The sequence below is a fragment of the Phyllopteryx taeniolatus genome, chromosome 11, assembly GCF_024500385.1.
Source record: "Phyllopteryx taeniolatus isolate TA_2022b chromosome 11, UOR_Ptae_1.2, whole genome shotgun sequence".
Classification (NCBI taxonomy): Eukaryota; Metazoa; Chordata; class Actinopteri; order Syngnathiformes; family Syngnathidae; genus Phyllopteryx; species Phyllopteryx taeniolatus.
The window spans coordinates 6,643,316-6,668,497 of NC_084512.1; the positions used below are offsets into that span (position 1 = coordinate 6,643,316).

The 25,182-nt window shown below is 40.7% G+C and overlaps 2 protein-coding genes across 8 annotated transcripts in view; both read left to right on the forward strand.

Moving 5' to 3' along the window:
- Positions 1-14,478, forward strand: part of LOC133485473 (serine/threonine-protein kinase 32C-like) — a 98,505-nt gene extending 84,027 nt beyond the window's left edge. For 2 of the 3 annotated variants that reach the window (XM_061789199.1, XM_061789198.1), the window contains 6 exons: positions 53-156; positions 473-589; positions 5,952-6,077; positions 6,310-6,438; positions 8,330-8,397; positions 10,728-14,478. In XM_061789199.1, coding sequence (XP_061645183.1) covers positions 53-156; positions 473-589; positions 5,952-6,077; positions 6,310-6,438; positions 8,330-8,397; positions 10,728-10,911 — 728 coding nt within the window. In that variant the 3' untranslated portion in view covers positions 10,912-14,478. The remainder of the gene's footprint in view (positions 1-52; positions 157-472; positions 590-5,951; positions 6,078-6,309; positions 6,439-8,329; positions 8,398-10,727) is intronic. The other variant, XM_061789200.1, reaches the window with a different exon arrangement.
- Positions 14,479-15,623: 1,145 nt separating this feature from the next.
- Positions 15,624-25,182, forward strand: part of LOC133485472 (L-threonine ammonia-lyase) — a 33,222-nt gene continuing 23,663 nt past the window's right edge. The window contains exons 1-4 of one of the 5 annotated variants that reach the window (XM_061789194.1): positions 15,624-15,763; positions 16,609-16,681; positions 17,619-17,723; positions 18,117-18,235. Coding sequence is in view for 2 of the 5 variants with exons in the window: in XM_061789192.1 (XP_061645176.1) it covers positions 23,765-24,642 (878 nt within the window). In the remaining 3 variants the exon portion in view is untranslated. Of the gene's footprint in view, positions 15,764-16,608; positions 16,682-17,618; positions 17,724-18,116; positions 18,236-23,602; positions 24,643-25,182 lie in introns of those variants that run through there. The other 4 variants (XM_061789195.1, XM_061789192.1, XM_061789193.1 and 1 more) reach the window with 4 other exon arrangements.

A 25,182-nucleotide genomic window follows, 5' to 3' on the forward strand; every position in this document is an offset into this window, starting at 1 on the left:
GTGTATTTGTAGAAAGCTGAACTGTCTGTCCACTGTCTTTGTTCCCTCTCAGCTCCAGAGATCTTTCAGTCCTTCTTGAATGGTGGGATGGGCTATGCCTTTGAGGTAGACTGGTGGTCACTAGGGGTGACAGTCTTCGAAGTTCTACGGGGATGGGTAAGGTATTAGATTCAAACACTGAACTTGAACTCCTCGAAGGAGACATACTGTATGTATATTTTTACAACTTAAAACAAGTCCCAGGTGTTTTACTAACATATCTATGACATGCTTTTGTCAAAATATCCCAAGGATTAAGAATACAAGATTTTACAAGATTAACTTGATTGTTTAATTTCACACTTGATTGATGGGTAGGCTCTGCAGAGACCCAACTATTTATATACAAGACGATAAAAAATAAATTTGCCCTAGCATGTCCTCTTTAATGCTCCTTTCATAATTCCTTCTTTCCATGATGTCATCCTTCCAGAGGCCTTATGAGATCCATGCCAGTAACTCACTGGAGTCTCTGATCCAGCTCTTCAGCACAGTCAGTGTCCAGTACAGCCCAGCCTGGCCCAAAGACCTGATTTCTCTCCTGAGAAAGGTAAGTAGTAGACACCTGAAGTTCCTTGTGAGTTATGTTGCAGACTGACCATATTTACCATATTGAATTCCTTAGGAAGTTCACTTAGGAGTTTCCAAAATTGTCATTGTTGGTATAGTCGTTGAGTTGCCTGTCTTCCATGCAGGCAGCATGGGTTCAGTTCCCACACAGTGACAGTTTTACTGTGAGTGTCAATGGTTGTCTATCTCTTTATGTACCTGTGACTAACTGGCGACCAGTCCAGTGTGTAGTCTGCCTTTTGGCCAAAGTCAACTGGGATAGGCAGCACCTGAACTGGATAAACTGTATACTTCTGTTTAGCCCTCTAAACCTGTGGCTAGCCCCAGTTGGTCATTGTGAAAAGTGCATCTAATTCCAGAAGGGACAAGGGCAATGTGGATGAGAAAGAAAAGAGTGAGAAACCCCAAAAATTTGTCATTGCATATATACAGGTATGAGGTCTATCTGAGAAACTAAGAAGGCTTTTCAACCAACACAAAATACAGGTGCACTTACAACCTGGTAACACCCTGAGAAAAAGGTTGGTACACCCCCAAAGACTTGATACCAAATACCCAGAAAAGCAATCTTGTGTATGTGGTCAAGTGCAGTGAGGAATGCACGGATGCATATATTGCGGAAACCAAGCAACCACTGAGCAGGCGCATGGCGCAACACGGATGCACCGAATCTTCAGGTCAAGACGCAGCTGTTTACCTGCACCTCAAAGAGAAATGGCACTCTTTTCAGGACAAAAATGAGCATATTCATCCATCCATTTTCTGAGCCACTTCTCCTCACGAGGGTCGCGGGCGTGCTGGAGCCTATCCCAGCTATCATCGGGCAGGAGGCGGGGTACACCCTGAACTGGTTGCCAACCAATCGCAGGGCACATACTACTAGACAAAAAAAATGGTTTGAAAGAGGAGGGAGAGAGGCCATCTTACGTTAAGGTCGAAAGACCATCTCTCTACACACAGGAGAAGGATTAATAAAATCACCTATCTTCCACTTAAAATGTCCTCCTTTCGTCCTTTTCAGATAGACTCAGTGACTCAGCCTCTAACGTAGAACAAACAAACCTGGCGACTGCTATTGATGGGCAGACCCCTCTTTGCAAGGCATCTTAACGACCGTTGTTTTGCATCCCAGAAGAGTGATACCATTCGTAGTTTTGGGACATACCTCGAACCTGGAGGATAAAAAGTTGGGTTTCCCACTAGCACCATGACTAGCCGGTTGCATGAACAGATGAAGCCTGCTTGGATGAGAGGCGAAATGTTTTCTAATGCTTGGTATACACAAAAGAATTTTTCAAATCTTAAAATATTTTTTTTGTCTGCTAAAGACCCCACACATGATAAAAACTGGCATTTCACAGTTTTGGTCGTATTGTGTGTTGTGTGCGCCAATAATCTCAACACAGAGCACCTCACATATGAAGATTCTGTTCTGCCACCAATCTCACACGATCTCCCAAAGTCGAAGACGAGCAGACACTTCCGGGTATGGAAGGGAGGGTATGTCTCTCACTTGAAAATTCAATGCTTGACATAATTTTACTTACAAACAGTATTTCTAATTTATAATTAGATTGTTTTCTCTGGCGGCGGCACGGTGGACGACTGGTTAGAGCGTCAGCCTCACAGTTCTGAGGTGCGGGGTTCAATCCCCGTCCCCGCCTGTGTGGAGTTTGCATGTTCTCCCCGTGCCTGCGTGGGTTTTCTCCGGGTACTCCGGTTTCCTCCCACATCCCAAAAACATGCATGAATTGGAGACTCTAAATTGCCCGTAGGCATGACTGTGAGTGCGAATGGTTGTTTGTTCCTATGTGCCCTGCGATTGGCTGGCAACCAGTTCAGGGTGTACCCCGCCTCCTGCCCGATGACAGCTGGGATAGGCTCCAGCACGCCCGCGACCCTAGTGAGGAGAAGCGGCTCAGAAAATGGATGGATGGATGGATGGATGTTTTCTCTGGCTTGCTTTCGTTTTGATTGAATAGACATTTTATGTTTTATTTATTTATGTACAGACAGGCATTTTTTGTTACGGGCCTTAGACAATGAACCATCATAAACAAGCTAAATGTAAGACATTAAGCTTTGAAAAATCGAAACATAATGAAATCAAAATCAAGTCAAGGGAAGGCTGAAAGGAGGAACATAGCAAAACAGGCAGATAAAAGGGTTATATCAGAGGTCGTGTTTTGGGTTAAAAAAAAACAGGAAGCCACAGGAAAGGAGGTTGCAGGTTGGGTGGGAGATCGATGGGAAATGAGTCGGCTACAGCTTGAGGGAGGGAGGATGATGAGTGCAGGCCCTCAGGACAAGGGAGAGGAGACAGTAGGCTAGGAATCTGAGATGGAGGCAGAGAAACTGTGGACTGTGTGTGCACATTTCTTTCTTTTTTTTTTTGTGGGGGGGGGGGGGGGGGGGGTGATCATTGGCATCAAAACCAACCCTCTAACTTCTTAATGGAGCTCCAAATGTGCTTACAGGTGAAAATCTGCCATTTCCCTTCAGTCCTAAATTGAATTTCTGTTCAATGCTTGAATCAAACAAAAGTACAGTGGGTATGGAATGTATTCAGACCCCCTTAAATGGTTCCCTCTTTGTTATATTGCAGCCATTTAAGTTAACTTTTTTCCCTTCATTAATGTACACGGAGCACCCCATATTGGCAGAAAAAACGGACATGTTGAAAGTTTTGCAGACTTATTAAAAAAGAAAAACTGAAATATCACACAGCCATAAGTATTCAGACCCTTTGCTGTGACACTCATCTATTTAACTCGGGTGCTGTCCATTTCTCCAGATCCTTAAAATGGATCTCTACCTTCATTGGAGTCCAGCTGTGTTTGATTTTACTGATTGGACTTGATTAGGAACACACACCTGTCTATGTAAGACCTGACAGCTCACAGTGCATGTCAGATCAAATGAGAATCATGAGGTCAAAGGAACTGCCTGAAGAGCTCAGAGACAGAATTGTGGCAAGGTACAGATCTGGCCAAGGTTACCAAAAAAATTCTGCTGCACTTAAGGTTCCTAAGAGCACAGTGGCCTCCATAATCCTGAAATGGAAGACGTTTGGGACAATCAGAACCCTTCCGGGAGCTGGCCATCCAGCCAAACTGAGCAATCGGGGGAGAAGAGCCTTAATGAGAGAGGTAAAGAAGAACCCAAAGATCACTGTGGCTCATCTCCAGAGATGCAGTCGGGAGATGGGAGAAAGTTATAGAAAGTCAACCATCACTGCAGCCCTCCAACAGTCAGGGCTGTATGGCAGAGTGGCCTGACAAAAGCCTCTCCTCAGTGCAAGACACCTGAAAGCCCCCATGGAGTTTGCTAAAAAAAAAACCTGAAGGACTCCAAGATGGTGAGAAATAAGATTCTCTGGTCTGATGAGACCAAGATAAAACTTTTTGGCCTTAATTCTAAGTGGTATGTGTGGAGAAAACCAGGCACTGCTCATCACCTCTCCAATACAGACCCAACAGTGAAGCATGGTGGTGGCAGCATGATTCATGCTGTGGGGATGTTTTTCAGCTGCAGGGACAGGGAGACTGGTTGCAATCAAAGGAAAGATGAATCCGGCCAAGTACACGGATATCCTGGATGAAAACCTTCTCCAGAGTGCTCAGGACCTCAGACTGGCCAAAGGTTCACCTTCCAACAAGACAATAATCCAAAGCACACAGCTAAAATAACGAAGGGGTGGCTTCAGAACAACACCGTGACTGTACTTGAATGGTCCAGCCACAGCCCTGACTTAAAGCCATTTGAGCATCTCTGGAGACACTTGAAAATGGCTGTCCACCAACGTTCACCATCCAACCTGACAGAACTGGAGAGGATCTGCAAGGAGGAATGGCAGAGGATCCTCAAATCCAGGTGTGAAAAACTTGTTTGATCATTCCCAAAAAGACTCATGGCTGTATTAGTTCAAAGGGTGCTTCTACCGAATACTAAGCAAAAGGTCTGAACACTTATGTGTGTATGATATTTCAGTTTTTCTTTTTTAATAAATCTGCAAAAATTTCACCTATTCTGTTTGTTTCTGTCAATATGGGGTGTTGTGTGTACATTAATGGTGGGGGGTGGGTGGGGAGAACTTAAATGATTTTAGCAAATGGCTGCAATATAACAAAGAGTGATATATTTAAGGGGGTCTGAATATTTTCTGTACCCACTGTACTTTTCTTGAGAACATTTCTTTACATTCATTTTAGTTTAGCAGTATTCTTTGTAAGACATTCATTCATTCATTTTCCGTACCGCTTATCCTCACTAGGGTCGCGGGCATGCTGGAGCATATCCCAGCTACCAAGAGTGTGCACATGCACTGTGTCTGTGTGAATGTTCTGGATGGGGTGTTGGTCTTTTCCACTCTGCTACTAATCGATTACTCTGTCTCGACTCCAGCGAGACAGACCTATATGGGCCTGCAGGAGGAAACTGTACAGTATTCAAATAAACAAGGGGCGAGAAAGCACAGGAATGTTAGTGTGTCAGCCAAAGCAAAACACTATTATTTTTTCCCCCATATTACTCGTGAAGTAAAACACGGTCCGCAATATCAGCGAATATTTCCTTTCTCAACGAAGATGGTCCTGTGTAGTTGAGATACAATTTCAGGTCCAACTAAACGAAAGATTGATTGGATTAACACTGCCCCCTGTTGGTTTGTGCATCCACATGAGGTAAAACGTCACTTCTACTTAATTTAGTTCAAGTGCAGTGGAAGCCTAGTTATTGAGTGTTTTTGCAAATTCTTTGGAAAAGAGCAAGGAATCCAAAGTGGAAAGTAAATCTGTTTAAGAAAAATAGGGCAGGTCCCAGTTAATGGATTAATGTGGCAGTTTTGGAAGGGTTTTGGAGTGGTTAGTCTCCAAATGTTCGATGGGTGCACATCCTGTATAAGAAAAACACAGACTAGCTTGCAACAACCATACCTACCAAGGAAGAAAAAAATGTGTTTGCTGTATTGCATTGCATTCCTGAGTACAGCAGTTGTGTTGCAATATTATAAAGTTCACCATCAGATTTGGAAGCGTCATTGTAGTTAACTGATTTGACTTTCACTTGGAAATTTTGAATTTGCCATGATTTAAGACGTGAGATCCCTGCTTCTGTTGTCCATTATTATAAACAGTCAGCAGCACACAAGGTTGAGTTGTGTACACAACACACCGAAGCAAAGTATGGTATATAATGAAGAATGTATTTTTGGATTATTGTTATTTTGAGTCTAACCAAAACAAGTACACCCATTAGCCTTGATTTATTTGGAAACTGCTGTGACTGTAGCAAAAATGGTGTGCGTGTATGTGTGTGTGTGTGTGTGTGTGTGTCTCCACCAGCTACTTACAGTGAACCCTGAGCATCGTTTCTCCAGCCTGTCTGACATGCAGACGTCTCCCTACCTCGCAGACATCAACTGGGATGCCATTTATGAAAAGAAGATGGAAGCCGGATTTGTTCCAAATGTTAGTTTAGAGTATCCCAACGCAAATACTCACAATACTTTTTCCTGCTCATTAAGAGCAAGTGTAGCTACTAAATGATGAAAATCAAAACTGTTTGTCGCCTCCTATTGCTATTTCTTTATATTTTTTGGCCGAGACAGAAAGTTTTGGTACCTTGAAGCCCTATATCACTGATGTATGTATTGTTTTTTTTTCTAATTCTCTGCTTTGGATTCTTCATTCGATCGTGTAGAAAGGTCGCCTCCACTGCGACCCAACCTTTGAGCTGGAGGAGATGATCTTGGAATCACGTCCCCTTCACAAGAAGAAGAAAAGACTGGCAAAGAACCGGTCTCGAGACAACAGCAAAGATTCACAGTCTGTGAGTAATTTTTTTGCTGATGTCAACTCAGTCAGTTTAACAGTGTAAACACTGAAAAACATGTTATTGTATATCAAAAAAACTTTTGATTTTCGTCATTCTACTTCTTCCGCATTTACCTCATCCTTCCACATTTCTTGACCTCTTCGAACCATTCCAACGTTTAGGTATCACATTCTACATTTCAACAATTCAACTAACTCCACACCCACAGCGTTCCAACTCAGTTTAAGAACTTCATTCACATGCTGTTTCGAAGGAAATTGCATTCTGTAGTTTATGATTGATGCGCCGATGATCAGTGGTGTTTTTAAATATTGGAATAACCTAACAAAGCAAACAAACAACAACTCATAAAAATAGGATAGATCTTGGGCTCTTTTAAACTGTTCAAATAACAATTGCAACTAGTTTTTGGAGAGATGCTAATCTGTATCCTGACCATTCTCAATGTGCCCTTGAGCAAGGCACTGAACCCCCCAACCTCAGCGCAAGAGTCCAGCTCAGTTTGTATGCACCATCACTGTCACATCTAACCTTGCATGGTTCTATGTGTGTTGTCTGCTTTTCGTGTTATAGGCCACAAAAATATACATTGTATAAATTAAATTTTCCCTTGTGTATGAGTATATACAGTAAAAAAAATAAAAAATAAAAATGATGGAAACAAATCAACTGTTTTCAGTTCACACTAGTTTGAGGTTGAGGTTTTATAATCTCATTTGTCTTCAAACATTACAACCCAAGATTTAACTAATTTAAACTATACTTTTCACCATTGTCTTAAGTTTTAAATGTTTTATGTCTCACACAGCTTCCTGTGAAGTCACAAAGTCTTATGCAACTATTTTACAATGATGCTGTGCAAATGTAGCCCTCAGTGAACTTTCCGAGTATTGCAGTGCCTTATATTGTGTTTTGAGCTTTTCAATGATGCAACATATTAGACTTTAATAAATACTGCATTTCTTCAGAGTTGGTGAAAGAGGGCGGCCTTTGTGTACATGCGTGGGTTCTTTCTGGCTAATCCGGCTTCCTCCTCTAGTCTAAAAACATACACCTACTGGCAACAATATAAAGATTTGCAACGTTACAATATGTCTAAAATTTATATCAGTATGATGCGAACTACAACTACAATAATAAACCTCTCCATAAAGTCTTCCCAGCAGTGCCTCCAGCCAATTTAGTCTCTATATTAATTACTGTATATTCTTAATTCACTTCAAGGTCCTTCCCTTAGCCTTAGATATCATTATCATCACCATACATAATCTTTAGAGTAATTAGCAAATTTAAAATGATGAAATTAATACAATGTCAAACAAGACCCATAGCTTTATTTTTTCTAAATGTGCTCAGCCTTTATTTTTGAGCTGTTTTTTCCACTTTGTCATCCTATCATTCAACACAGATTTCCCCTCTGTGTTATTGAGTAACAGTCTGTTCCCATCACACAGTTATGGCATCAGTGATATTAACGTCAGCCCAGTATGTATGCATTTTACTGTACAATGTCCTCAACATGTGTATACCCACCAAGCACAGTTGAGAAACTTGGGAGTGTGTATCCATCTAGCCTGTTTGTTCTCATGCTGGGTTATTACCAAGGTTACTAAATTATGAAGCCTTCAGTGCTGTTGTCATGGCCTCAAGAGCCTTCGGAAATTTGAGCTGCTATTTTTGTCTTGGGCAAAACATCCAATTAGAGGAAGACAATTCATGACGCGTCGTGGGGGGAAACCTGAAAATAAAGCTGATATCAGAGGTTACGACATCATTTGATTGAAATTGACGTTGACGTTTGTTTACGCCATTAATGAGAACGATGTTGATGTGTGAGATGTTAAAGATGGATGCACTTGATGTGTTGGATTTTGCTTTCGTACAGGAGAACGACTATCTACAGGAGTGCCTTGAAGCGGTGCAGCAAGAGTTCATGATCTTCAACCGTGAGAAGTAAGGCAAAGCTGCATCAACAACTAACTGAGGCTGGCTTAACACCACTTGGTGAAAGTAACAATTCTGAGCCAAGTGGCACAATTTGGGTATGGGTCATGGTTTTCTAAAGAAAAAAAAAACATGAAATCGGATACCCTCAGAATGGAATTATGCCCCTTCTAAATGTGGGTAAAATCTGATGTGTATCGATATGAATTTCTGCCAACAGATCTGATCGACCTAGCACATGCGCATCTGCACAACAACAGTAATTGTGCTCACATTAAAACAAAAAAACCTGCACGAAATGAAAACTACAGCAGTGAGCATGGATGAATAAGGAAAATGATTGCTGACTGCGCCCATTGAAGTAATGCAAGTTTACCTATATTTAACACATTCACTGCCATTGACGGCTTTAGAAGTCAAATATCCATCTTAACTGGGAAGGCAAGCAGTGAATAGGACATTCTCCCAGAAACTTTGAAAAGCCACAATTATTCAAGTCGAGACAAAAATAGAATTTTTTTGGCAAGGCACATCAGCTCTATGTTCACAGATGCAAAAATGAAGCATACAGAGAAAAGAACGCTGTCCCTACTGTGAAACATGGAGGCAGCTCTGTTATGTTCTTGGGCTGCTTTGTTGCATCTGGCACAGGGTGTCTTGAATCTGTGCAGGGTACAATAAAATCTCGAGACTATGAAGGTATTCTAGTGAGAAATGTGCTGGCCAGTGTCAGAAAGCTTGGTCTCAGTCACAGGTCATGGGTCTTGCGATAGGATGACGCAAAACACACACCTAAAAACACCCGAGGAAGGCTAAGAGCAAAACATTGGACTCTTCTGAAGTGGCCTTCTATGAGCCCTGATCTCAATCCTATTGAACATCTGTGGAAGGAGCTGAAACATGCCGTCTGGACAAAGCACCCTTCAAACCTGGGACATGCATTTGACTGCAGTGATTGCCTGAAAAGGTTGGACAACAGAATATTAAGGGTGCCATCCTTTTTGTCAAGGTTTTATTTTTAATAATTCTCTTCAAACACAATTCAAAAGCAACATCTGATTTTCACTGATTAATTTTCATAAATTATTTTTCATTTATTATTCCATTTGTCAGATTCAAGTTATTTCTGTGACCACTGTGGGTTTTTTATTTATTTTTTTCATTAACAGAGAGGTACCAACAATTTTATCCACATGTGTAACTGTTAATATTGTTGTCACTTGACCATGTCGACACTCATGTAGTTGTTTACTTGCATTTTGGGAATGTGTGAATGCAGGTTGTGTTATGTGTTCTGTATATGTAAACAGTGATATGGGTCACTTGAAACGACATACTAAAACAGAATTACCTCTCCTGCTTGCCAAAAGTTGAAGGTAGTGTATTCCTCCGCAAGCAAGTAAGGGTTAAGTAACCATTATCACTACTCACCATTAAATAGAGGAGTAGTTGGATGAAGCTGCGGAAAGAACAATTTATTTTCATCCTTTGTGTGACTATATTGCTGTAGTGAGGGAGCGTCCATCAGAGAATCATAATTGCATCTTCCGTTATGAACCGGTTATTACCAGTTTTCCTGGGTACGGACTTCTCCGCTCTACTGAGTAGCGCTCTAGTACCATATTTGGTCCTTATAGGATTGTTAAAACAACAATTGTAATTTAGGCAGTTGCCTGAGTAGTCCAAACCAGTCTTTAGAGTCATGCAAATTATATTTTGTTGTTGCATTCAGCAAATTAAATTTAAAAAATAATGATAACATTAAAAGTTAGTGATAGTCAATAAACAGGACAATGGCAGTTTGCCTAAGGAGGGAAGGAAGACTTCATCTAAAAAGACATAATTGTATTTTATTCGGAATCTGCAAGAAAGCAAAGCAACTAAGCAGATACAAGGAATTAAGACCGTTTGAAAAACACAATTTTAATTCAGTCCTCAATGGTCTTATATGACATTGGACTTGAAATTATATTCATATCTGTACAGTATACTGTGGTAAATCATGAATTCTGTTCCATCAATTATTAGTTGCATCTCGTCCCTTTTTGGTTCAGTGCCTCTTTAAATTATTGGCTCATTTATTATCAGCCCAGTTATGACACTGCAGCATTATTGAAATCCTTCTTTATCAGAAATGACTCATTTTGTCCTAATTAGGTGATTATTGATGCGTTCTATTTATAATGTGGTGCATGATATCAGAGCAGAAGTTCTCTCATTAAACTTTCAACATTGTCTTACATTCTACAAATATGTCTTGACATTCTGGGACCTAAAAATAGCGCGTGTCAAATATTTAATGCAAGTTGATGATTATAACTTTTTTTTTCTTTTCTCAGGTTGAAAAAGCGTCAAGAAGAGGGTCATAGTGAGGCTGGGGGTGACGATGCCAGTGGAGATGGAGATGCGGAGGCCGGCGGCACCGACGACGACGCTGCCGAGCCTGAAGCGGAACCAGAGCCCGAGTCCTCTTCAAAACTGAGCATGTGTGGCTCGGTGTGCTCCTCCCCTGGCAGCTGCTAGTGTCATATCAGCTCACAGTGCAGGATACAGGATGAAGATCTCTCAGTGCCATGCCAGTAGATATATTCTCCCCTCTCCCCTTTGCAGTAGCCAGGAGGGGACGAAGCACACAGCAGCGGGAACTGACGCACTGCAGGACCCAATTAATTTTTTTTTTTTTTTTTTTTTTTTGTAGCACCCTTCCCCCGGTAAGGCAAGAATGAAGCAGATTCTCCACCTCCTTTTCCGCCCTTCACAATCCTCCAACTTCTATGCAATGTTACACTTCATTCACAGCATGACAAACAGTACCACACACTAGGAGATGAAGCAGAATGCTCGGCAAAGATGATGACATCCTGAGCAATAGCTGTTCACGATATTTTGGTTGCTTTGGTGGTTTTAGTGGAGATGATTCTTCTCTCCTCCTCTTCAAAATGAGCCTAGGATGACTGAATAATTCAACATGCACAGGCAATTTTACAGTTTTACAGCCTGTCTCTACTTCACTCCTGCCCCTGGCCTCTCTTATGTCATGAATGCTCTAATTCAGAGTAATTGTTGTTCTTCTTGTGTATTGGCATACTGTACTTACTGTATATTGCTGCACCTTCGGAAAATCATTGGCGTTTAGGCAACAATGGCAAGCTAAGTAGCAGTAGTTGATTATTTGCATTATTCACATTTAAACCATGAATTTTAGAGGTCAATATACATGGCTTTAATTTCTATCCACTATAATTTATTGATTGCATCTACAAAGTCAGTGAACCCATGTAAAGATGCATTATCTCAGACGTAGTATCCTGTATGCTCTGACTTAAGGTAAGTAGCTTTTCGGAGTAAATATCAAAAAGTTGAAAATTAAGTTTGTTTCTCGAAATATTTAGTTTTTCTCGATCACCCTCCTGCAGTGCTCATCCTGGGGATTAAACTAACAAGATGTCAGTAATTCAAATTGTTTTCCCAATCAAAGTCCAGTATTACCATCGTGATAGTGGTACATTTAAGGCGGGACCGTTATTATTCTTTTAAACTTGAGAACATGTAGCAATGATCCACCCGTCATAAAATGAAAAACATGGAAATAGCATACATTGTGTATGTAAATAACTTCACCACAGTTTTATGTGGGGCTGCAAATGCGACATATGTCAACTCAACTAAAAAAAGAGGTGTGTGAAGTCAATCCTTTGTATTGCTTCATTCTGCTTTTAGCTCCAAGTGTGCAGGCACATCTTGTAGGCAACATAGGCCAAAGCTTTTCTACCATTTGCATATCCATTTCTAGGGAAGTGTGTGAATGTATCTTTCTTCTTTCTGTATGACATGGATTTAACAGTCCGGTGTACAATCATATTGCCAAGATGTAGAAACGGGGAATTTAATGACGTGCAAAAGAGAGAATTCTCCGCCCTGTGAGGTTGTTAGCTTAGTTTAGCGTAACTTAAATGCAAGAATGTTGAGGAATTACCTAAAAGCTTGCAATCCAGTGTCGAACCCTCCTTTTGTTGTTCTACGTCATCCACAGGCACATGTACAAAGGTGATATAGGAGATTAAAATTGGCTTATGTCATGGAAATGCGTTAACTATTTTCAACAGTAGTCTGGTAGATGTATTAGTGTTGGAAGCAGTTAGTAATATATTACGTTTTCCCATGATTGTAATGATAATGAAGAAAGCCGTTTCCTAGTTTTAGGCTAATCAATTTTCATCTTACAATGGAGCCTGTAGGGTCGAACGCAATTCATCACAGGATGTCGGACAACCTTTGATTTGTTTGGATTCGTGAGGAAAATAAATAATAATAAACGCTTTGAGGCGTAACAATACGTCGTCACGTGGCAGGAGAAAGCATGCTCAGTTACCACCATACTTGCAGTTTTTCATTGGATTGTTTCATATTTGTGGCCTAAAAGTATATCTCGTGCAAATATTTACTGTAATTTTAGCATTTCGCGGTTCTGAATGGCAAACAATGAACTAATTAGCGCTGCGGCGTAAAAATACGTTATCACGTTGCGCAAACAAGTACGCTCAGTACTGCTGTACTTAGTTTTGTCTTTGGGTGTTTTATGGCCTTAAAGTGTTTTTCATACAAATATTTCCTGTAAATAAGATTTTACAACTACATTACTGTAGGTTAATGATGACGTGTTCTGAGTTAGGTACACATTAGGATCACACCACCCGAGGAGCAGAACGTTTCATCTATCCAGGAACCCTTGTAATGTCACAAGATTGCGAGTTTGAATCCTTCTGACTTCTCAGGCAGTTAATCTTTTGATGCCTGGTGGTGAGGTACGCTGACATTTGACATGATATTCTTCAGAACCTTTTTGAGGCAAATACCCCCACATATTGTGTTGTTTCATAAAAGTTATATCTTTGGGGTGTTTGAATTTTGATGTTCCAATGTAAATTTGTCTTTTTAAAAAAACAGCGCGTTTCCCAAAAATTTTAATAAGAGTGACTAGCATTATTAAATGAGACAATACGTAGCATCATGCAAGTCTGTCATATACAGTTTTTTTTCTCTCAATCTTTTAGTTTTTTGTTTTTGTTTTGCATGTACCTATACAGTATAAACCTCGATTTTGCCAACGCCTGGAGCTTGAGCTTTAATGGCTGATTTGTGCATGCACAAGCTGTTGATGATAGTATACCTCCATACTCGCACCATTGTTGACCCCAAGTGCAACTGGCCTGCGTGACTATTTCTGGTGGTTTTACTGTACAGAAGCGCATAAACCTGGTCTTAGATGGCATGGTATCGTTGTATGGCATGGTTTACCTTCTGGGATCCTGTAGGTTGTCTTGATACTTGTAATGTTCATACAGCAGTGAGAATGTTTTTGTTTTTTTCTCCGGCCTCTCCCTGAGGTTGATTACTTGTTATTATGGCGACTGCAGTTTGACTACAGTAAACAAATACAGGTATTTATGACAAGGTGAAGGAAATGAAAGAAACCAAGTCACTCATTGGAGTGAGTGGAATGAGGGTTTCCTTTTCGCACGATCAAAATACTGAATAGTTGGTGAAGTTCATGAAAAACATTCTACACTAAATAAATACAAGCCTGTGTGCATTATGCTGAATGCCAATTATTTGTAAATGGATAACTGATTTTGATGATTAGGTGTAGCTTTCAATAGTAATCTGTTGTTTTGTTTTTGGATAGCAGTGATCATTCCCAGATGGACATCGCTCATGTTCCTTTTAATTGTTAATGTTTGGATGCTCGTAGGTGTTTTCAAAGCACTCTGTGCTCGTATTTGACCAGCAAAGCATGTCTCCTAATCTGCCGCGGTCCAGTCGATGTGCTCGAGGTATGCAAAAGTGTCGATTTTTTTTTTTTTTAACTGGGTCGATTTTATTTTGAAAGTTGGTGCCCTGTTACCATTACGATGCAATTTATGTTATTCCTTTCTTCCATACAATCCTGCAGTGCATCATTTTGTGCGACAGAATTTTTATGAGGCGTTTGGTGAAAAGCCTTGTATTGTAAACTTACTGAAACTGCTTGTGTGTTCACAACATGCTGCTTCAACTGCTTTCGTAAAGAAATAAAACTCCTTCCCGGAAGGTGCCTTTTGGCTTTTTTTTTTTTTTTGTCTTGTCAAGGAATAAAACCTCCCTCGAAGACGGGTAGAGGTGAGTCAGTGGTGTCCCTCGGCCTATTTTAGGGATGGAAGGACGGATACAAAGGTTTTCAAGAAAATAAGTTGATCACTGCTGCTAGGAAGAGTTAACTCCAGCAAACAGCAAGTCCCATGCTACTTAGCTACGCTAGCTAATTAGTCTGAAATGCATTGAGAAGGTCCTGCTTGTTTACATAAAGATGAAGAGGTTTTTAAAGTGAACTTTATGCATGAGCGTATTCACTAATGATTATCATCAGTGAATAATAATGCCCTTGTTATAATCACTCTTCCGGCCCTGTTGGAAATGGAACATAAAACATTTCAGTTCATTTGCATCATATAAGACTTATTTGAGCTTTTATTTAGGTAGTAGTAATTCGATCAATGTTTTCCGACCTTTATTGAGCCACCTTTTACAATTGAAAACTGTCATGGCAGCCCCCCCCCCCCCCCCCAAAAAAAAAAAAAAGAAATAATGAAAAAAGTATGAATACAGAAATAATGATCATGTTGCCTCAATTTACCACAAAGCTGATGTCAGGATATACTACTTTTGTTGTATGAAAGTTTATTGTCCCTTCTGCCATCGAATGAAAGAGCATTTCATTGTTCTGCCTGTCAGTGCATCGTTGTATGTCACTGGCATAGATTGATGATATATATTTGTAATTATTGAACAATATTCATCATAATAAGAGTAATGCTGTAAACATACGTCCTGTGTTTGTGAGCTGTATTGAAAGACTGATTGATGTTATGTCATGTTAAATCCGTGCAATAACATTGAAAAGCATTTTTCTCCGTTTTTGTTCGCTGTTTGTGAAATTTGTGCTCGTGTGCTACGTTCGCTCACATCCTGCGCACCTCCTGGGGGCTAAGCCCACCCGGCCCATAAAACCTAGTGACGCCTGCGAGGTGAGTACATGAATACATTGTTTCCTTCTGTTAATATGACTGTATTGATTGTAATGTATAAAAATGGGGAAAGGAAGTCATGCAAGGCTCCTCTTTTTTCAGTTATTCAAAGTTCCAAATCCTCTTAAGTTCCTCCGTGTACATCTGATTTAGGACTTGTGTGGTGTTCCGGCTCCTCCAGGATGCCCACAGGCTTTCCTGTATTGTCCAGTTGGGAGCGCCACTCTGGGTCTTCAATGGCCTCCAGGAGTGCCGCCAGCTCCACCTCCAACTTGCCAACAGTGTCCTCCACTTTCTGCAAAATACAGAGGGTATATTTGGGTGCTTAGAGCTGGAGTATGAATAATGGAATCATCAGTCATGAATTATACGATCCCTTGATTCATATGAATAATGCAACTGCTCAAAACTAAGGGAAGGTCAGATGAAGTATAAGAAGAGTTCTTGATGAGTTTTTGAGACTTAATGAATTCAGAATCAGAAACTGGATGTTGTGGTCAGCCGCATTCTTGACTTGAAAAGAAACGTGGAGGCTTTTTAGGTAGTACAGAGAGAGCTTACACTAAAAGTAGGGAAACGAAACTTCCTCAGACCTGATGTTCCCAAATCACAAAGTTGAAAATGACTATTTGGGAGGGGATTTTTAAAAAAATAAAATAACATAAAATCACCTTCTCCACTACATCCAAGCGGTTATGAAGACTTGTCTGTTCTTGACATGCACTTGAAGGCACAGCTCGACGCGACCGCTCAGAGTCTGCCTCTGAAAGCGCAATCAGCACACACAATAGTGAACGTACACGATAAATCAGACACAAAGCTGTCGAGGGCCAATCAACTGAACACGCCCCTTACATACTATATGGGTCAAATTTGACCCGTTTTGACATTCATCAGTGATACGAAGAATCAAAATATCATTCTCACTGAAATTTGATGACTTCCTAAAGGACAGGTGTTTTTGTTGCGGGCCGAATTGTAATGACAATTTCCCTCAGAGGTCCATTACGACAGTGAGACCATATAAATGTTTGTCTCAACAGATAGGAGGTAGGAGTCTGTCAGCATGGCATATCTTGGCATGACAATATTTGCCCGTACTGCTTGCAAAAATGCTCCAAATCTGTCAGAGGGCAACCTTTTTTTTTGTTTGCAGCCCCTCTGAGGTCACCCTACAGAATTCGATGTGGGCTCTGGCTGGGCCATTCCAAAACCTGAATTTTATTCTGGTGAGCCCAATCATGTTTGCGTTAGGAGATTACATTGGTTTAAATATTGCATACTTGAGCAAAAAGAGTATTTTACCTTGAAATTGTAAAACTGAACAAAATGATTGACTGTAAATTATTTATTTATGACTTAATAATAATCCTAACACCCTTGCATTTGTACAACGAGATTTTTGAAAAGGCATGAGATCAAGCTAAAGCAATACCATTTTTATTGCAATTATTAAACAATTTGCTGGTTGTCTATCGAGTAAATGAAGCGAAAGCCTACTAATATCTTTCTCCTGGTAATGACAATCACATTGAAAATGGCAGTTCCTTCATCATTTTGTATCGGTGGATGCTTTGTTGTGCTTCAGATGAAACTTAAATGGCCCGCTGATGCTGAACTGCCTTTGCTATTATTCAACATCAAGGCACTGAGAATTCCTTTTGCGTCCATCGTTGCTCTCATAGTGGGCAGCTTGCCTTTTGGGGAACACCAGATGAGACTGTTCTGTCCTGGAGAAATATCATGAGACACTCACTCGTTCCTCAGTTGTCGAAAATTGAATTTCTTTTATTGTCCAACTGGCAGTGGACTGAGAGGAAGGAGGCCGACATCTCATGATGTCTTTCCAATTGCGAGAACGAAAACCAAACCCAAAACATGCTTTTCCTGAAATACAAGCCTTACATTGTTATGTTAATGTTAATGCTTTTTATTTTCAACTATGAGCTCACTTTTGTTGCAAATTCATCAATTGTGTATGCATGTGCTGATGTGCCATCAGAGGCGGTTCAGACCAGCAAATGTCTGCTTACAATTCTTTCAGCATGAGGTCACGCAAACAAATTGATAACAATGTATAAACAAAATAGATAGAAAGTAAATAAAATAATGAAATAAACCCTTCAAAGGTTTACAGAGGGATTCCTGTGCATTTCCTCCAAACAGGCAGAGAAAAGGCAAAGTGGTCTCCAGCTTCGTGAAGCCTTCTATCACCGTGTCTGACAGTGACAGAGGGCAGCAAAGATGAGATCCTCTGGGTCAGGTCTGAAGGTACAATCAGATGTGAGCTTATCAAAGTAGACGCTTTTTTTGCCGTAGGAACAAAATGTGCTGCTGGCCCTCTAACTGGCTGACAAAAACAACCCCAGCCCCTTACCCAAACCACAGCTGTGCTTCTACGTCAGCGGGTTTGTCGGATCCGTGTGCAATTTAGAGGTGGGGAAAAATGCCACTGGTGTGACATGCTGATATTCTAGCTGAACTTCTCACCCACTGAGTTTGATTCACAAGGACGATGTGTCAGTGTTTTTGAAGCAAAGTACGCAAAATAGCTGACAAGCTCATATGTGCAATCCAGCTGTTACCAAGGATTCTTGTTTGTGTTGGCTGATGCTTGTAGAAAAGCGACATGGTTTTGTTGTTGTTGTTGTTTTTTACCGTCAGAAATGTTCCAGGAGGTTAATTAATCAGAAAAGATACCCACCCACTGTGAGAGGAGACAAGCTACAGGAAAAGCAAACAGACATGGTGATGTAACGCAGTGACTCCGCCAAAGGACAAAGGTGAATGAGCTTGAGTGTTTATGTCACGTTACTCCCTGCAAGCGCAAGGGAGTTCAGTCAAATGCAAAATTGAGACGTTGGTGCAAACCACAGCAGTTTGTGTGCGTGGCATACACGACGCGACCACAGTACTCTTTTTATGGGCAGGAAACGGCTATCACAATGTAAACCGGATCACATTCAGATTTGGTGTTTGTAACAGTAGGCTACTTGAGATCTCAACACGAGCCAGTCATGGTATCTCGTTCTCAAATTCATGTCAAAAATATTGACATATTTTCTTCCATCTCTGATTTCCGTCAAGATATTTTGAACGAGTTCTTGTACTGCATCTCATTTTATGAACCATTTAGCATTTTTGCTCGGTGAGTGTAGGTAGTCTCAGTTTTAATTTCATTAAAGCACAGAAGAATTTATCTTAACATTTAGGACATTGGTTTTTAAAACTAACATATTAAATAAAAGAAAACATCTTCAAAACTTTGCAAAAGCCCACAATTCCAATCCACAACTTCGTCACTACCTGAAACGGAAGTAGAAAGCAAATACTGTACTGTTTTTTGTTTTTTTTACTATTGTACTATTACTATTTTGACTAAGGAATATTACAATAGGGCGGCACGTTGAGCGACTGGTTAGAGAGTCTGCCTCACAGTTCCGAGGACCGGGGTTCAATCCCCGGCCCCGCCTGTGTGGAGTTTGCATGTTCTCCCCGTGCCTGCGTGGGTTTTCTCCGGGCACTCCGGTTTCCTCCCACATCCCCAAAAAACATGCACGGTAGGTTAATTGACAACTCTAAATTGCCCATAGATGTGAATGTGAGTGCGAATGGTTGTTTGTTTCTATGTGCCCTGCGATTGGCTGGCGACCAGTTCAGGCTCCTGCCCGATGATAGCTGGGATAGGCTCCAGCACGCCTGCGACCCTTGTGAGGAGAAGCGGCTCAGAAAATGGATGGATGGATGAATCTTACAAGAATAGTAACACACAGTAATTTGGATAAATAATTATAATCTGATTACCAGTCTGGAAATAGTAACACGCTAGATCACTTGTTACCAAAGAATTCGGCATTTATTAGTCATCGCTGGCCCTTAAGTGTCCAAACAAATCATCCCTAAAGTGCTTACGGCCTCAATGGGGCATCATTTCAAGGTATTTGGGGATTACTGTGATCTGTTAACCAGAATCATATTACAGTTCTCATTTTCTTTCTTTTATTTTTAATTTAGTGCTATATGGGCTAATCTATTGCAACCCACCTCACGATAAGGAAGTAGAACCATGTGATTTCTCCCAGCTACTCAGTCAAGAGATATTTATTGTTTTAATTTAAAAAAAAAATTTACATTTATCATACTGATTATTATCCTTCAAGAAAGAACATTTACCTCACACTTGGCTGTATATTTGTTTTGCACACAGAACCAAATCACACACATGCAAGCATGCAGGAAGAGATGTCAAAGTGAAAAGTGTGCACAAACACACATGAGCTTGGTAAATGGGAATGGTGCCTTGCTTCAGGGCATTGTGACAGTAGCTGGGAATCATACTAGCATCTCTCCAACAACTATTTTTATATTTTTTTTCAGCAGCTGGTTCCAAAGCCCAAGTCCTTCCAAATGAGTTACTACCACTCCATACTGTTATAAATGTAAAAAGTTACTAAATTTAAAAATTGTGCTTGTAGTTTGCAGTGGACTCATCATAAGATCTGTTCCCAATATTTTTTCGACTATCGTTCGACTGATTTAGAGAAACCAAATTTTAGATACACTTCTCAGTATGATGCAATACACTGAAAATTACTCCCCCTATAATAAACTAAATAATAATGTCAAATAATTGAATTTAGGATTATTGCCTATGCAAAGGCAACATTTTAGATGGAGTGGTCATAATGTTCGGATTGGTCGGTGACAATGAGGGAAATGTAAATGTTTTAACGCTATGAACTAACTTAAATTCTGTTCAGTGAAGTAGCATACACTTGCATACTTCCCTACAGCCGACCATTCTTGAAGTATGAAGTCATCATAATGCACACTTCGGGCTCAAAACATGAAGTACTTTCCAATTGTGCTTTCATAAAACAAAGCCACAGCATCCGATTAGAGCTAAAGATGTGAACACAATAGTGGAAAGGGTTGTTTTTTCCCCTCACAGTAAATTTGATTCAGTGACACTACAGCTGCAGTGAATTAGAACCATATGTGCTTCAACCCATGCAGTGCATTCCTAGCGCATTCATGATGCAGCCCAGCTTTATTCTCAACACACACACACGTCTCTGTAAAAATCACAACTATATCACCAATCCATATATATATATATATATATATACATATATATATATAATTATTATTATTATTTTTTTTTTAATCTCTGGTGGCATAACTCCCAACCCCACCACCAAGTTCCTTTTCTTACCTGCCACAGTGTAGCCAATCAAGAGGATGATGAGTCCAATTGTGGGGATGGAGGGGCGGATCATGTTGTGTTTTAAAAAGAGGAGCGTGAACAATTGTTTTCCAGTGCAATACTCCCTTTGTCCGACTTTGCTGTATCTACAGTCTTTCCTCCGAAGTGGTTGCGCCCAGTTTCCTAATGAAAACATGGAACGCAGAGCAGAACGCTCGGTATCTGGAAAGGGGTGGGAGGTTTGTACTGGGCAGGGGAGTGAAATCTAAGTCTAACTAAACATGAATAGACTTTAGATAAAATGTCTCCTCAACTTAATTGCCGTCTTATAATTTATTTATAGTCATACAGTGAGGCTTTGTTGCATTTGTGGTTATGTTATGTAAAAACTGTGTTTTTACATTTTATTGAGAAAGCTGGCGTTGAAGTGAATAAACAAGTGCTTTATCAGTTTTCATTGAGGCTGAGTTTTAGTCGTTTGTCCATTTAACAATTCATAAAGCCTTAATTAACTGATATGAGTCATTTGATAAGAACATCAAGGGTTATTACTGCTTGCCAAAGAGTATAAGCTCACATGTAGCCCTACTATTTGCTCCTTACCTAGGTGCTGCTCTATAATAAATAATCATTACAGTGAGCCGCATTACAAAAGCAGTGTTTCAAATTTTGGTTACCTAAGTTAGTTACATGGGAGATTCAAAAACATTAGAAACAGCTCTCCATATGATGCGGTACAGTCTTACACCACTGCAACGCGCACCCACAATAATCAACACATTGATAACTAAATACCTCTCCGACAATGTCAATCGAAATAGAACGCAATAACCTTGTAAAGGAAAAATATTTGATTGACGCCGCTTCTATTGGATGGCTGTTTTTGGTCACACGAGAATCTTTGAATTGAATTCTATCGTTGGAGAGGAGAAAGAAAAAGGGATCTTAAACCGAACTGAGATTTTAGTCAACTCCTTTTTGTTTAATTTTCAGAATGAAATCTTAAGACCGCGGCTCTTTTTCTGAGAAATTCTGTTTCCAGCAGGAAGTCTGTGAAATCAAATCAATTGCGCTGCAAAGAATGCCCTCTGTAGTCACATTGATTGCTTCCTTTTATTCGCACTGGATTGGACTTTTTCTTTCTGACTCACACACATACACTCACACGTGCAAACGCACAGTCTGGTTGTAGTAAGCATGGCTATCTTCTTTAAGCCAGACTGCCTTCTTCAGCCTCATGTTCTGCTCACTTGTCTGGCCTCTTAAGCAGATCTCCAGGTTAAGCAGCAGAAACGCCAAAGTGTGGCAAAAGTGAGAATGAGACGTGAGACAGGCTGCGATATTAATGTCCCTCAGTGGACGTGACGGGTGACCACTGAAGGTTCAGGGAAATATGCTGATTTAATGAGCCAAGGCACACAACGTGCCACATGAATGCGAGCGAGAAGATGACGGCACCTGGTTGTGCTCATGTGGCATGTGACAATCTGCTGGAGGCGGGGTCACCTTCCCTGTCTATTTCTGTGCACTTTTCCACTTTGTCCTGTGTGTCATCCTGACAAAATATCTCACCCACTGGAAAGGACAGAGTGTGACAGTTCAAGGTTCAGACTTGTGTTTGGGAAAGAAGATTACGAAATGGATTACCTGTAAGTGTAGGTCATACTAGAGGTTGGTTCAAGTTAATTTAGGGTTTAAGGAAGGATAAAGTAACCCCGTATCAGTGTCCATGTCCGCTTTGTCTACACAGAGCTCACTGTGTGTGTTGCTTGTATCTCCCAAGGGCTTTCAATATAACCCCATGCATGTGACTCGCCATGTTCCAGTCAAAATAGGGTCACTTGTAGAATTGGATAGAGCAGTTTGGATTGACACTGTTAGAGAGGTATTCATTTAACAATATATTTATTCTTTGCATTTTGCTTTGGTGTAGAATTGCACCGCATTATACTGAGAGGTGTTTTCTAATAGTCTGCCCTGCCCTTTTTGTTTGGCAAGATCCTAAAACTCTTTGAGGCACTATTGGTAAATAAGTACCACATGCTTTATGACACACTTCTCATATTAGACTGAGCAAGTCTATATAATAATGCAGATATAGAAGTAACCGCCACACGCTAATACCAGACGGCAGTGTTTTCAAACTTTGTGTTCACAAAATCTGTCACTGACTGAACTGGCTCGCTCGCCTGACGTCCTTGCAGGCAATGTGAGTTCACGTCACACTCAGTGACACTGTGAATGTGAGTGTGAATTGTTGTCTCTTTCTACAGTATATGTGACCGATTGGCAACCATTCCAGGATAGAATCTGAAGTCAGCTAGGATAGGCTCCAGTATAGAAAATGGAGAGGTGGATAGATTGATTCTCCAACCTAAACTAGTATTATAGTAATATTTGTGTTACTGTGTTGATCAGATTTCACATATTTCTCTCTCAGGGTGTCTGGAGGCTTTGCACAATCTTCTTGCACATATATACATAAGCACAATTTTAGAGAGACAGCACCAGATCGTACTTCAACCAAACCAATAGGTACCAACACCAACATTTCAAAACATGGATCTGAACTGCAAGTTGTCTATAGATGTGCTAATATCCACTTGCACAGACCGGTACCTTAATTCTCGACGTGAAAAATGCCGGTGCAGGTTACTAATGGTTTGCTATACTTTCTCCTTTCCCTGTTAGCACCCCATCCCATATTCCTTAATTCCTGATCCACCCCCATTCCCAGTTGTCTCCCCTGTGTGGTTGAGCCTTTGGATCACTGCTCCTGAGATAAACCCTAAGTCTGCATCTATCCCCTTAGACCGTCTGATTTGCTCTACGTCACAGAAAGGGGAAGTAATCCTGGTCTGGGCCAGGAATAGAATGCTGGGAGGGGCCAAGCCACCGGAGAGACGCTCCCGAGTCACTGTGTATGTGTCCCTAGATAATCCCTTTTTAAACAGCTTCTTACCTGGGTAAGAGTTTGGGAACTCAGGCTGTGGACATTACACCGTGGGAGCTGTACTGGGTAGTATCCCACACCTCAACAGCTGAGAAGGATTCACACACAGATACAGAACAGTTTGGATTCTAAGAGGACTCTGTTTCAACCAGGATGAACTTTGCTGCTCAGTTATTCTACTCAAGCTACTTGAGTGAGCGACTGGAACGATTGTTTTCACCGAAGCCTGCACTTAAAGGCATCGAAGAAAATGACCCCTTTTGGCACAGGTGGGAAACATGTAGCGACCCAGACCCATCAGAACTCTCCTCTACCCAGCTCAATCCAGTAGCAATGCGCTATCTTTGTGACAAAAAACAACCTCTAGCCCAGAATAAAGACGAGACTCCAAATGTAAGAGCAGTTCCAACCTCAGTCCCTCCTCCTGTTTCTACCGCACTTTTACAGCTCCCTCTAACAAATCCCCCTCATACCAGAAGAGACTTGTTTTCACAAATTTCTGCGTTTAAAGATAACGAAGAAAATGATACCTTTTGGCAGAGGTGGGATGCATTTAGTGACCCAGACCCTTCAAAGCTCTCCTCTACCCTCCTCAATCCAGTAGTGATGCCCAATCTTTGTGGCAAAACTCAACCTCCAGTCCAAAACAAAGACGAGACTTCCAGCATATGCTCAGTTCCAGCCTCAGACCTTGCTCTTGTTTCGGCTTCACTTTCACAACTTTCAATAACAAATCGCCCTCACACCAAAATAGAATTCACAAAACAATCAGCTTGTCTTCCGAATCAAGATTTGGCTGCTTTGGTCTCCAAATTAACAATATGCAAACTTCCCTCCAACAATTCTCTATCTTCACATACCCCTATCCCCAAATCTTGTCCAGATTTATCTAAGTCCCTAACAGCACCAACCTCATCTTCTAAGCCATCAATTCCCGATTCATATGAGGACAAATTGCTTCCTTCCCTGGATACACTGGTAGACATTCTCCTTCGTTTGGCACTTTATGTTGTTCTCCTCTTTGTCGCCAGGTAATGCTAACTATTTGTAAGAAAGGCTTCATGCCTGGTGCACGCATTTTGCACTACATATCTCTACTGTATATGTGCTTGTGTCCCACATGGAAGCAAGTGATACTGTGTGTTTGTTTTTGTTTTTTGGGCAATGTTCACATAGAAATCAATATTATGATATTAACCCAATTATAGTAGAAAGAGACTTATGTTAACTGCCTTTTCAGATCACCCAGACAAGGTGACACTATCACTGAATAATAACCTAATTTCGATATTCATTATTGGAGACATGTATATAGACTAATGACCACTTGACATCCTGTGTCTGTTTAAAAGAAAAACATAACACATGCCACCTTGCCACTTCACAATGCTTACTACTGGTTATTACAAGCAGAGACATATGGTGAGGTTAATGTCTTGTCAGGCACTGGCATTATACTCAGATTTACAAAATGATGAGCCAAACAGAGTAGCGTATTTGCCATTCAATTTGAAGCCGACTTTACAAACTGGAAAACCGGGATTTTCTGAACTGATGTTTGAAACAGATAG